Here is a 14,143-nt window from a genome sequence, read left to right on the forward strand (position 1 = left end):
AGGAAAACTTCATGGAAAGTCAGACCCCCTCTGGAAAAATTTCAAGGACTTTTGACTTTGGATTAGCTGTGGAACCTGGGCGGTTGCTTCACAAATGGTTTGCCATTTGTGTGCATGTCAGGAGTCCTTAGTCTGAGTTCGACTTCGAGTAAATGGCCTTCGACCAATAAATTTCCAATTTCAATGCGCCGCGACAAAAAAGAAATTGTATTAATAAACACTTTCACCGCCAATACTTGAAATTCACGGCCAGTTGCCTGCAGTTGTTTACAAATAGTTACAAAAAAAAAAAAAGAAGATATACGAGGCGGCTAAGTAGACCTTTGGCCATTTTGACCGTTTTGTCGGTTTTGGCCATTTATATGCCGAATACCGAATGCCGACGGCCATAAATTGCAGCCGCGAGGCGTGCTCCCAAGTCTGGAACATGAATACATGTTTGCATCCACATCCAAGCCATTGACACTGTTTAAGCACTTGAAGAAATAAAGTAAAAAAAAATTAATTATTTCATTTTTTCTTAAACTTTACTTTTATTTTCAGTGTTTGTTTTGTGGCTTAAATGTTGAACTATATAACTTTTGGTAAACAAAGCAACCATTTTTGATGAAAAAACTTTTCTCTCTGTAATCACACACCCCATTTGGTTTGGGGATTGGGGGATTACTGGGCGTACGTGTTGCACTGTGAATGCAAAAACTAAAAACCAGGTCGCTACTTTCATTAGATTTTCCCGAGATGTGCGACTTTATGTGTGTGCTTTCTGGAGCGACATTGGATAGCCGGTGGATGTATGCGGCGATGTGGGCATCAGGGGATGTGGTTGTGCCTCAAACTGACCAACCGAGGCTTCTACACGCCTCGCTGACTCAAGTGAAATTCACTCCATGATTTTGTGTGTCGCACATGCAATTGATATCACTGGCCCCGTTCGTCTTTGGTGAAAGAGTGAAAGCATTCCGCTGCACACGCGGCGTATGAGCGATATTTCATTGAAAAATTAAAACATCTTTTTGACATAAATGCGGCATTTCTTTTATTGTGGATTTCTGTTTGGTAGAAAGGGGCGTGGCAGTGCTAAGGGGGCGTGGCCGAGCCTTTCAGCAGTTCAGAGTTAAGCAGTTGAGTTAAGTTTAAGAGTAGAGTTTTTAAGCTGTAGTCAATAGTAAAGCTCTGAGTATTAATACAAAAGTTGCAGTCATTTGTGAGATTAAGATTAAAATTAAATGGCTTAGGCTGCCCCCTCTCGCTCAACCCCTTCTTTTTTGCAATCTGTTTCAACTTATACACTATGGGTGCTTCTGGTTTCCTTCATTTTTGTAAGTTTGCTTTAGTTTGTGTCTCAAATCGTTGATGGCGCCTTATGTGTTTAAGCCTGGCATGAACTATGCTATACAAATAAATTAAATAAATAGAATAAATTAGACGGCCCTCCGAGTATTGCACTGATGGTTGCTGCTACTGCTGCTGCGGTTGCGTTTTTGGCTTATTGCTTGTACGCCGCGTAGGCCATTTGCTGCGCCTGGGAGTCCTGCTGCAGGGATCGTCCGTAGCTGTGCTCGTGCTCGTAGTGGGGGTGCGCCACCACCTCGTAGTTCTCCTTCTTCGACTCCAACAGCTTCTTCAGCCCAATGATGCCGGACAGCAGCAGGGCGATCTTGCCGATCACGAGGGCCTTGAAGGAGATCAGGGCCAGGAAGCCAATGGCCAGGGGCAGGAGGGCGGCCATTTTCAGTTTGAAGAGCATCAGCAGGGGCATCAGGTACTTCTTTTTCTCCTTCTTCTTGCCACGGGCTGGGGGAATAAAAAGGATTCAAAAGGTTTCATACATTAGTCTGAGTTTTAAAAGCAATTTGCATTTAGTACTTTCGCTGGCTAATCATAGCTGACCGCTCATTAGCAATTGGAGCACAAATAATTAGTGGCGAACAGGATCGACCGCTTTCTATGTGGCTGCGTTTAGAAATCGGAAATTGGCCGCGGCCGCCGCCACAAAAAGAAAGTAAGCCTAACTAGCTGACTAAAGTGCAATTAATAGCCAACTGGCTGCCAATGCACCGCTACATGGCTACAGGATGACCTCGATATGGCAGCGACTTAACAGTGAAAACAGGATTTCAGTCCGAGCCATCTGCCCGCTTAAAAAAATCAAACAGCCAACAAAAACTGGTCGCCTGCATTACTAACCCAAATTGGCAACGAGTTGATCAAACCAGAACCATGATTTATGCGCAATCTAATCGATCGCGAGACGTTTCCCAGCCCCAGAGATACTCACATTCTTCGAGGGCGCGCTGCATATCCTGGATGGAGTCCTTGGGCACCTTGAACTGCAGGGTGTGGGTGCCGAAGAATCGGGCCACACGCTCCACCAGCAACGAGTCAACCTCGGCCTCGCGAGCCTCCACCTCCTCGGGCAGCTGGACGTCGTTCAGGGAACGGCCCACCGGGATGTCGTCGGTCTTGACCAGGGCAATGCCCTCGGTTAGTCGCACATCTCCGTTCTCGTTATCGAAATAGTGCAAGGCGCGTTCCTTTTAGGGGTTAGAAGTATTTTATTTCTGTGATTAGGCTTGACTTCCCTAAAGTCTTACCTTCATGCACAAGACCATCGAACGCTCGCCACAGTCCTTGACCATCTTGAGGGCGCTGGTGAGCAGGCTGTCGGCCTCCGAAGCGGCTGCTGCCGTGGAGGCAATCAGCGCGAACAAACACACGAACTTGAACATGATTTGGGTTTTTGATTTGAGTTTATTCTGTACACAAACACTTTTCACTTGCTGGTATCCTGCCACTTCCTGGCACTGGAGGATAATCGTTTGATTGAGTGCACTGCGCTCGATTGGTGTAAGTTCGATCTGTCGGTCAGAAGGCAACCGGTAAACTGTGCTAGAAGACGCACGCGGATCGAGTTTTATTCCGAAGCAGAGCTGAGCAGCGCTGGCCAGCAGCGACGACAATCTTGTTGTTGTCGCTTTAGCGAGGCCCCACTGCCCCCCGGCTCTGGCCAGCCTTTTAGCCTGCTGCCTCCTCTCTATTGGCCCCCTGCCCCCAGAGAAACGGTAGCCGAGCTTAGAATTTAAATAAACACCGACGAGTGCGAATGCGAGTGCGAAGACGAGGAGGCGCATCGGCCGGCAGGCCAGGTTGCAGCCGAAGCTGGGGCTTAGCCTCACCTGGACAGGTGAGCGCCGCAGTCGCAGTTGGCAGTGCAGTCAGCGCTAGCGCCGGCAGATCTTGTTGGCAGTTGTTGTTTGTCAACACACTTATGGGGCTGTTAGCTGTTTGCCTGTCAGAGGGAGAAGGCTTATTGTTTGGGCATAATACACACATAATTTACTTTATATGGCTTACAATAAAAAGAGTAGGGTTTATGGGGTATATATCTATGAGTTAAGATCTTAGTAAGATAATTTTAAAAAGCTATTTAATCCATTTCTACAAACTACAAAAATAAATAATAAGAAATGAACGCATAATCCATCCAATACTTTGTAAAGAAACCCTGTTGAACCCTATTCGTGATGAATGAAAATAAAAATAAGTTTCTTTCTCAGCTCGCTAATTAATTAGCGTTAAATTACATATTTTTTTAAGAATTTAAGGCTCCTTGGCGGCGCCGCAGTTTGATGATGATGGCACACTTTCAGCTGCTAGTTAGTTTCAGGCGGTGCAGAAAGTGCTGCTGCAGTGGTTTCATTTCAAATTGCAACAACACCTGCCCACAGTGACGGTGGGGGTGGGCGGTGGGCGGTTAATCAAGAGCACCATTTAAGATGGCGGCCGCTGGTCGAAAGCAACCGCCACTCGAATTGGAGTAAAATAGAAAATTAACTAGTTTGCTGGCTGTGCCGCGGCGGTATGGTGGAAAAAATTTCACTTTAATTTTGCTTTTTATTTATGTGTTTGTTTTTGCCTCCAGCAAGCATCTCGCATAATGTATCTGCACTTTTGTATGCCAATCCAATCGTCGACAGTTGCACAGCCGCAGACAGCGAAACAGATACAAATACAGCGAAGCGACCAGATAGCAGATAGTCGAACACGAGAGTTTCATTGGCATTATGTCGCTTTAATTTGCAGCACTCGAAAATTGCCACACGTCTCAGCTGCTGTTTCTTTCTACTGCTTCTCGTTTCATCGTCTCATCGTTTTACCGGGTAATTTACGCATTAGACAAGTGCCCCGAAAGAAAGCTACGCCGGAGATTTGCATGCTGGCCAGACCAAAAAAAATAAACATTTGAAAAATAAGACAGAAACACTCGCATCTAGATGCAAAGCCACTCAACGTTTCGTACACGATTATCCAAAGCGGCAACATGAGCCCAAAATCCGTTGATGGAATATGTAAATGCCTTGCACGTGGACATAGATGGATGTGACTGCGACTGTCACTCTGTGACATGTTCCCTTGAAGACCCCTCAACCGAGAAATACCCTATAAAAAGAAAGCACTTAAAATATCCTATAACTTAACTTTCAATCAATAAGAGAACATAATATTATTTCAGAAAAAGAAAGGGGTTTTGTTTTTCTTTATTTCACTGAATAGGTAATGAAATCTTTTTGTTTACTAGATAAACAATCATTTAGGATATTTATAGGTCGGCTGTAACTCACTAACTTTATATCAAATTCGAGACAAACATTAACTCAGTGCGTGCGCAATGAAAGTGAAAAAGTAATTTCATTTCTGAAATTTTTACACAATTTAAACTATGGCACTTCACACACAGTATGACGTAATATAGAAATAATCAGAGAATTCGAGACATGGCTAACACAGTTAGCCGGAACTAGAGAGATTTTCCAAAATTTAAATGCGCTTATCGTTGCTGAGAAATGGTATTTTAATTTGATGATGGCATGTCCAGTTAAGCAATGCAATTTGTCAGAGTTTACGAGCTTAGTATATTCCATAAATCTGCCCACTTCGCTTTAATTGAGTGTATGCCCAATTAATTTGCAAGCTATCTCCTGCCGGCCTGCCCCTCCTCCACGCCCTGTCCATTTGGCAAGATGACCTCAATCGGCATGCGAAATATTCGCTCTAGAGAAATGGCCAAACTTAAAGCAACTCTCGTTGAAGGCAAACAATCCCCAGTTTCGGCCCAACCCGCTAATGCCCCAACCCTTTTCGGTGGCATCTTCCGAATTGACACCTTTTCAAAGTTTCACTTTCATTCCGCTTGGCTGGGATTCCGGGTGCGAAGTCTCAGCTCCGGCTCCGGCTTCAGCTTACCTTGAACACGCTTGAATAATTTTCAATTAATGAAAGTCCCAACTTGATGACGTCAGTAGTTTTCACGTAAAGGGCACCCACAACATTATAGCCGAGGGACTATGCGAAGGGGAGGGGCATTTCGGGTATGTCGTTACCCTGGTTCAGTGTTCTACACTGTGCTCCTCATTAATATTTCAGGCAGAAGCTCAAAAGTGAAATTGTCGCATACCAAAGAAGCCACTTTGGCAGAGAAGAGAAGCCTGCCAAGTGTTTGGGAATATTTGATCTATGAATGTTTCATCGGGGCTTATGTGCAACCAATGCTGCGGACTCTACAGCCTTAGGAACAATTTTGGAACTTTAATTAAAATCATAAAAAAGGGTACATTGGCCTTACAACAATGAAGGCTTTTCTGGCTAAAGCTTGCCATTATTTTAAAATAATTAATTTTATTTCTTGTTCGAAAATCATTTTAATCAAGAAAAAACATATAATTTTGACAGCTATAGTGTTTGCAAGCATTTTTTTCACTTTAGTAGAAAGCGAGGGAGTTCCCTCTGCCACTTTTTGGCACGCACGTATGCCCGTTTCATTTAAAGTGTAATTGTTATCATAAATGCATGTTCGGGGTGTGGTCTCGGGAAAGGAAACAATTATTTTCAAGCATATTTCGGTTAGCAGAATTTTACTATGTTTAATTAGCGCTTACTTAAACCTAACACACACATTTAGTTCGTTAAATTAATGATCGATTTCTCGAATTATACTAGACATTAGTCAGACAGTTTCTGCGGCGATCGTTTGTTTGGTTCACTCTCCGTCAATCTCACTTCAAGCTCGCAAATGCAATATTAACCTCACAGGCTCTTGGCGCTGCCCGCGGATTCCTTGGCTGCCGGTTTCCAGCCGCTGTACGCCATGGAGGCGTCCAGTTCTCGACCCCATCCGGAGTGGCTGCCCGAGGAGACGACCACCTCGTGGGAGTCCTTTCCGCCGCCACCTCCGCTCAACAGTTTCTTGATGCCAATGATCGAAGCCAAAACCAGGGCCAACTTGGATACGATCAGCGCCTTTCCGGCCAACATGGCCAGGGCTCCGTAGGCCAGGGGCACAATCGTGCCACCGAGCAGCAAGGGGATCATGATCATGGCGCCGTGTCCCTTCTTTTCCTTCTTCTTGCGACCCTCCACCGTATTCGCTTCCGAGTCGAACTTGATCTATGGAAACAAGTAAATTAGGAACATAGAGGTAAGGCTATTTATATTGAAACTCACCTGCAGAGTGTGATCTTGAAGGAAGTTGCCCACTCGCTTTAGAATCATGTTGTTCAGCACCTGATCCTTGGCTTCAAGGCTCCGCGGCAGTACGGCCTCAATATCCTGTTCATTGATAGGTGCCCTCTTGATTTCCTCACTCTCCCCACCGGAACTTACAAACTGAATGCCATCCATTAGAGGGAGTGTTTTGGCGGATCGGAAGGCCTTTTCCAGGCCAGTTAGTAGTTTGACCTTCAGGCACACAGACATATTGTCTCCCGAACACTGCTGGTAAATGCGATAGACCATCGACATGTCCTTCCAGATGCCCGTGGAGCCCAAAAGGGTATTAGTGGCCTCTGGCTTGGATCCAGAACTCAGACTGTTCAGGCTCTGATGCTGGTAGCTGGCACTCCGGGCACTCGAGAGCCAACAGAAGACAATCATGAGAGCTGCCACATGCCACACGTACTTGATCATGTCTGCGATGGTGATTTTCGGTTTTTGATCCTGGGATGCAGCTGCTCCTTGGGCGATGGCAATCCGTGAGGTGAGGCACTGCTCTTTGGGCGCTCAACTGAGTGCTGGCCGGTGGACCGTATGCATTTTATACTTGGTGGCCAATTGCATGTCGGGCGGTTGCTGAAATTGAAAAAGAAAAAAATTAAATAAAATCCAAAACACAAAAAACTCACGCTTTGTCTTAGTCTAAATATCACGGCAATTAGCCAGATGCTGTTGTCGGGCAATGGGGCTGCGCTTTCGTGATTTCGCTGCGAAAGGCGCCGAAATGCTGTTTAGTTTCATTTGCAATGAAATTCCCACTTGCAGCTCGTTCTAAGCTATTGAGCTCGTGCGTGACTGCCCCTGCCCCTGGCATTGTGATTGTTGTGGCATTGCAGCTGTCTAACTTAGTAGACCGCAGCCATGCAAGATGCATTTTCGGTTTTCAGTCATTGGGGCAGATTCACTGTCGTCGCCCATTTTGGTCCAAAAACTTTTCTTTTTTTTTCGCAATCGCTTGTCATTCACAATTTTTATTGCATACTTTTGGGTGTTTTCAGGAAAAAGTAGAGATTGCAAAACAAAAGAGTTAAGACACGAACTTGGTCTTTCTTGATAAAAGCTGGAGAAAGCTTGAAAACTTATTCATTTTATTAAAGGGAAATGGCCAACAGGTGGCGTCTTGACTTATGCTAATTTTAAAAAATTGTCTGTCGTTAATTAGTAAACACATAAGAAACCTGAAAAACTTTAAAAGGGTTATTGAATGAAAATGGAAAGTAAACGATTGTAATATTTAACACGTTTGTATTTTTTGTGCTAAAAGAAATTATTATCTTTCCTCTCTTACCTTTCTCAAGGTAGACTACCTTCGGAAAACTATATCTTGTTTTTAAGAAAATATCTATTTTTTTTAATCTTGTTAGTAAGTTATAAGTGAAAAATACTACAGTAGCGGACGATGAAATCCGGACAGGCAGAAAACTTTTTAAATACTTTATCTTTATGAACTTTTTCAACTACTCTAGCTTAAATGAAATTGAATTCGTTTAGAAATTCACTTCTAGATACTTTCAAGTAAAAAATTTCATTTTCCTAAAATTTACCGACAGATAATAAGTGCATAATTTTAAAAAATTAGGCCTCGTTCAGTGCCATGGTAGCTTACAAGCTGAACATGCTGGAGTTGACGTTTATCGATCATTAACATTGCGATGTAGGAAGTTAGGCACTCCTCGCCTGATGCAAATGGAGCTGCTAATCAGAGTCCTCACGCAACGTGCAACATAACCGCCTAGTGATGGCGATGCAACCGCTGCCCCATGCCGGCGACGACCGTTTGATAATTACGATGCAACGCTAACTGCCTAACGTAATTTAAATTGACCACCAACGATACAGAAGCAAATCAGGCGTGGCGGGCCAACGCTCCAGTGACCAAACTGTTTCACGGCTTTGCGGGTCTCGTGGCCAATTAACTTTCAATTAATCAAAAGCAATGAAAGCTCATAAAAACGCTTAGCTGTGAGCAAAACTACTGCTACACGGCAATTGGTGTAATCACAAATTGGATGCGTGCTTTGTGTTTTCGGTTAGTGTATGACGAGTGTGGGAAAAACGTGCCGGAGCGTAAAATTATGCCAGCAGCAGTAATGCAAAGCGCTTAATAATATTATTAGCCGGGCAGGCTTTCTTGCTTTTTTTCCGTGTTGTCGTATTTTTGCAATTGTTCCGAAAGAGGTATTAAAACAATTAATGGTTGTTGGTTTAATTTTACAAAGAAAATTATACAGTACTTAAATTTTAGTTTCTAAAACTGAGATGTTCAAATTTAAAAACAAGATTTCTATCTCATATGTGCATATCTATGTATATCTTCAAGGGTATTCCTGGTTCTGGTCATCCTTCCTGGTTTTTTTTGTTACTCGTTCATGTTTGGCTGGAAAGCGCAATGCAGCAAGGCCGACAATCAACTTTGGCTTCGGGACCGCCTCTGGTAGTTGTCTACGTTCTGGTGACCTGCTTTCGGAGCCGGGCCAAAACTCGTTTTCATTTCGTTGAACATTCTGTGCACGGCGGCGACGACGCCCTTGCAGGCATCCAATGGATCCACTTGGCTCCACTGGTACAGTGGTACAGCGGCGCAGTGGTTCAGCGCCATTCCCCGCCACACCTCTCCGCTGGTTGACAGTGAAATTGCTTTCAAATTGGGCACTCTGCACGATTCTCCTTCGCATTTTTCTCCCCCTCCATTAAGTCTTCTGGTGTACGCCGGCTTATGAATTATTGCAAATTTCGTGGTTTTTTATCTGGTTTTTCAGAATGTGAAATTGCAGCTGGTGGTGCGGAATCGTTCAGTGTTGGTGGTGGTGGTGCAGGGTAATGTTGCTGATGCTGCACCAGTTTGGCTGCCATCGGAGCGGCATTTCTCTAGCGGCACAACCGTTGCTCGCTCCAAATCACTGAGTCAGGCTTTCGTTTTGGTTAGCCGATTTGCATATGCTCGTACCATGTCTACCAGCCTCCATAAACAAAATTTATCAGAATCGAAAATAGGCTGATGGCTAAGAATCTTAAATCGTTTAGCTGCCTATTTTTTTGTTTAGATCAATTAAGTATAGGCTGTAAGAATAGTTTATTGCAGCATTTGCATAAATTACATTAAAAATAAAAGGGAAAATAGGTTTAGGGAAGTCTAAAGACTAGTATTCTCAGGAAAGGCAAAACCCACCGTTAATGTTTATAAATAATATAAAGTTAAAGAAATTACTCGTGGTTTGTTCTAATTCTTTTTCTAGGAACTTACAACTATCAAATCTAATAACCTTAATGATCTTTATAAAAAAGTACCCAGTTGAAAGCCAAGTCCAGTGTTAACTTTTTAATCTTCAAAAATGAGAAATTCATTAAGCTTGCTGACATTTAGTGCCGTCCTCTTTTGGGATAATTTCCAGCAGAGCGCATCTAAGAAATTTTCGTAATTTCTTTTTGATTAAGTGAGCGACTGGAGCGCCAGAAAGCGACTGGCAGTGGTCAGTCAATGTTTGTTCAAGCTTGGCAGCTGCTCAAATGAGTTGTTAACATTAATGCGCATTAACTCGTCTTTTGTTTTCGCCCTGGCATTCGTTGGCCTGTTACAAAAAACCGCATTTAGAGCGACTTGCTTTTTTTTCGTGGCTGCGGCCATGTGCCACAGTTTCCTAGACTTTTCACTGCAGTGGCAGCAGCAGCAGCAGCAACAAGGCCCAGAGCAACAGCATCAAATCGTGGTGGTTTGGCTGATGTTTTGGTTTCCTAACTGTTTACTTTCACTGTCGGTTGCTGTTACTGGGATTTGTGATGTCGTTGTCGTTGTCGGAAGCCAGCGGGGCACGCTTCGGGCAACAGTTTGTTAGATTTTTGTTAACCTGTCTTGGCCAGACCCCGGGCCGAGCTCCAGGCCCGACTCATAATAATTATTTACACCTATTAACGGGCAAGATTTGAAATTCGCTGGGGCAACTGGGTCGCAAATCAATTTCACTTGAAATGAAAGCATTTCAGCCAAAGATGGACTTGTCAACGGCAAGTTTTCGTCTTCGTCGGTATTGGAATTATGCATAAAGCCAAGCCAAATCGTTTCGCTTTCACCCGATGGTATGCCATAAATTATACAAACTTGTCTTGATTTTTCATTGATTTTTTATTTATTAATCTTCCTTGCTTGTATTTTTTCAACTTTTTTTTTTTGTATATTGTTTTTCTCATTTTTTTTGTGTATTTTAATGACATGCATGTGTGACAGAGAGAAAGAATATTGTAATCTATGGAATTTACATTCTTTTGTGAGTGAGTTTTGTGATTGGTATTTTGTAGTTTGTCGTTTTAGTGTGAGTGTGATTATATTTTTTGTTCTGTGTGAGTTGCCCACATCTGCAGCTTCTACGCTTCTTCTCTTGATCATCTTCTTACTACGGTTGCTGGATGAGAGTTATAGTTGTGAAAGCGCCGTACGACTTTGCTTAAAATATTTAAATTAAAGTAGACGACGTGCTGGCGACCCGAAACTTGCGCCCGTTGGCCAGAGAGCTCCCCAGTCCGGGTGTCGCCAAACAAGCCATTTTTAAGTTGAGTATTAAAAATCTGTTTGGTTCCACCGAGCAGGGGAACAGGCTAAACGCCAGAGACCGGGCTGGACAAGTGGCTCGAGTCGCACGGATACATTAAGTACGATTAAGGAGTTAAAATATTAAAAAAAAATAATATTTTAAAAATTACAGTGAACTAGGCGTGTGTCTGTGTGTGTGCTGTTTTTTTTTTCGGGAAAGTAGAGCGCTAGAAAGTGACAGATGCAGAAGGCAGCAGCAGAGAGACGGCGGAAAGAGACAGCAGATAGCCTGATGGAGGTGCCCAGTGAAATGAGAAAGTTGAAGAGTCGAAGTGGAAGTCGAGTTGAAGAGTCGCGTGAGGAAATAGCGGTAGAGTCGGAAAATGAGTTCAGTTTGGTGTGGTGTATGTTCCCTTTTTGTGATTTTATGTTTTTGAAAACCTATGGCAAGTGATGGCATGCAATTGGCCAAAACTGTGACTCACTGGAAACTGAAGTTGGAAAGGATAGTGACAGGACAGATATAGATAGATAGTTAGAGCTAGATAGTAAGAGTTAAAGCTAATAGTAGGCATGCTTGCTGGTGTTGTATTGTAAGACTAGAATTGCATGTGAAGATATAGTCGAGTACAGAGTACAGAGAACAGAGGAGACAGATATAGATTGTAGAGTAGCGTAGATTTGTACGTTGAACCGATTGCATAGCAATCGACAAAGTTTTGGTATAGGCAGCAAAGACAGATAGTCTGATAGATGACAGATAGACAGTCAGATAGATAGATGGATAGTTAAAGAGATAGATAGGAATAGCGATAGTTGTGAATGAGAGTGCGTTGGATTGGATGATAGAGCGATTGTGCATGCTTAGATTTAAGGCTGAGTATTTGCAACATGTTCGGGGAAAACTCTTTACAAACTTAACTTTAGCTTTATCAGTTTTAACAACTAAATGCACGTACACTCGGCATATGGGTCTGATTCTTGTTTCTGTCTTTGTGATCATTCATAATCATGCTCATGTTTCTGTGTTTGTTTCGGGTGTGTTCTTGCTTGGAGAAATAAATAAAATAAATTAAATTAATAAATTAATTAAAACGAACGATAAATAATGTGTTCCTCTTCAAGAGTCTCAGGTGAGCTGCATCGCTCAAGTCGTTTGTGTTCGTGGTTCTGATTCTGAGTCTGGTTCTGGTTCGAGATTCCTCAGATTCCTCTGGATCTCTTCTTGATGTTGTGGTTGTTGAGTTGGATTGACTTAGGCCTGGACGGGCTTCTGGGCACCATAGGCCAGGTCCTGGGCATCGATGGAGCGTCCCCAGCCACCGTGTCCGCTGCTGCCGTAGGATCCGGACGAAGCTCCGGCATCGGCGCTGTATCCGCTGCCGTACGAGTCGTGGCTGACGGAGTGGCTGCTGCTGTGGTGTGGGTGGGCAACCACCTCGTAGGTCACGTGCTTCTCCTGGGACAGCAGCTTCTTCAGGCCGATGACGGCGGAGAGGACCAGAGCGATCTTACCGATCAACAGAGCCTTGCCGGCGATGAGGGCGATAGCTCCCAGGAGCAGGGGCAGCAGGGCGGCGGCCTTCAGGGCAACCAGAGCTAGGATGGGTCCCAGGATCTTGGCGGCCTTCTTCTTCTTGCCGCGGCTCTCCTCGGGGGCGTTGGGGTCGTTGGAGCCGAAGAGAGACTCGGAGGCATCCTCGAGAGCACGGCCAGTGGAGCTGACGGCCTGGACGATGTCGGCGCCCTTCAGCTCAACCTTGATGGTGTGTGAGTTCAGGAAACTGCTGATGCGGTTCAGGGCCAGGGACTCGAACGACTCGTCACCGGAAATGGAGCGAGCGGCCTCCTGCTGGGGGGCGTCGGGCGAACGGACCACGGTGACACCCTCGGTCAGGGCGAACTGGTCGCGGGCTCCGAGAACCTTGTCCACGAAGTTGAACAGCTTGTACTTGACACACGAGACGGAGTCCTTGCGCAGGCAGTCGCTGTAGATGCTATCCATAATGTCGTTCTCGCCGCCAATGGCGTTGCGGGCGTGGCCGCGCGTCTCCTCGGCGGGGAGGGCGGCGCTCAAGGCGACCAGACACAAGACACCGAAAGTAACTTTATGGCTTGCCATTTTTGTGAGTTTTTGTTCTTGCACGGTTCTGTTATATTATGTGGGATAGTCCTTGTTATGCACACTTTCACGCGGCGAACGCACTTTCTCTCAATCGAGTGGAAAACTTTGATTTTTGGTTATTTCTGTTTTTGGCTGACTGCTGCTGCCGTATAGCTGCTCAGACGGGTAAGGATTGAATGATACAATTTTCCACCGCACACGACAATTTATATACGGCGGCAGTGGCAGTGGCTGTGGCAGAGGCAGCGATGGCGGCTCATCTGCTGCGAAAGCATTTCTCCGCCCCTCTCTGCCCCGCCACACGCTCAAACTAGTCGCGCAAGTTTCTCGCTTAAGTCTTTCGTTTGGCCAGCCAACGGTAATGCTCAGTCGGCAGCGCCGTCGACTTCTACAGCGCTGCAGCGCCACCAGTCGCAGCAGCATTAGCGGCAGCAGTTGGAAAAGCATTGTTACTGTAATTTGTAAGCTGTCGCTGCTGCTGCGCTGCTTTCGCCTGAAGTTCATGTAACATTGTCAACAGTCGCAGCCTCCTGCCTGTGGGAAACCAATAATAAGAAAAACAACAAGCCACCGCCACTTTTACCCGCCGGAGAACGGACCAAAAAAAATGCCGAAAATCGTAGTCGTAATCTTAATTGTCTGGGCTTTAATTGAAAATGAGTTTTTGTAAAAGTAAGTAAAAGCATTTCCCTTTCAAGCTCAGTCGGGCGACCCGTTCGAATGGTACAGGTGTGCAAAATGGCATTTCTGCATAAATTTTTAAAAAATTTATTTCAAAAATGTTTCTATTAAAGGATATTTTTCATTACAGCTAGTGGTATTCTTTTTAAATGAATGTATAAATATTTTTGTATTTAACTTACGACAAATGTGAATAAAAGAAAGTGTAACATTTCATTCAATTGTGAAATAAATCTTTTAAAAATTTATTTTAGATCGAACGT

The 14,143-nt window shown here is 44.4% G+C and overlaps 3 protein-coding genes across 3 annotated transcripts; all 3 read right to left on the reverse strand.

Moving 5' to 3' along the window:
- Nucleotides 1-1,008: 1,008 nt before the first annotated feature.
- Osi9 (DUF1676 domain-containing protein Osi9) lies at nt 1,009-2,899 on the reverse strand. The gene is made up of 3 exons (XM_017247279.3): nt 2,595-2,899; nt 2,279-2,534; nt 1,009-1,794 (listed from the first exon to the last, which is right to left on the reverse strand). Exons 1-3 carry the CDS (start codon nt 2,727-2,729, stop codon nt 1,487-1,489), a joined length of 699 nt encoding a protein of 232 aa, XP_017102768.1. The 5' UTR covers nt 2,730-2,899; the 3' UTR covers nt 1,009-1,486.
- A 3,010-nt stretch (nt 2,900-5,909) lies between these two features.
- On the reverse strand, nt 5,910-7,466 carry Osi8 (Osiris 8). The gene is made up of 2 exons (XM_017248120.3): nt 6,502-7,466; nt 5,910-6,444 (listed from the first exon to the last, which is right to left on the reverse strand). Exons 1-2 carry the CDS (start codon nt 6,961-6,963, stop codon nt 6,085-6,087), a joined length of 822 nt encoding a protein of 273 aa, XP_017103609.2. The 5' UTR covers nt 6,964-7,466; the 3' UTR covers nt 5,910-6,084.
- A 3,179-nt stretch (nt 7,467-10,645) lies between these two features.
- Osi7 (Osiris 7) lies at nt 10,646-13,382 on the reverse strand. Its single transcript, XM_017248119.3, has one exon. The coding sequence runs from the start codon at nt 13,194-13,196 to the stop codon at nt 12,330-12,332; it is 867 nt and encodes a 288-aa protein (XP_017103608.1). The 5' UTR covers nt 13,197-13,382; the 3' UTR covers nt 10,646-12,329.
- Between the last annotated feature and the right edge of the window lie 761 nt (nt 13,383-14,143).

Source organism: Drosophila bipectinata, chromosome 3R (assembly GCF_030179905.1).
Source record: "Drosophila bipectinata strain 14024-0381.07 chromosome 3R, DbipHiC1v2, whole genome shotgun sequence".
In the NCBI taxonomy this organism is placed as follows: domain Eukaryota; kingdom Metazoa; phylum Arthropoda; class Insecta; order Diptera; family Drosophilidae; genus Drosophila; species Drosophila bipectinata.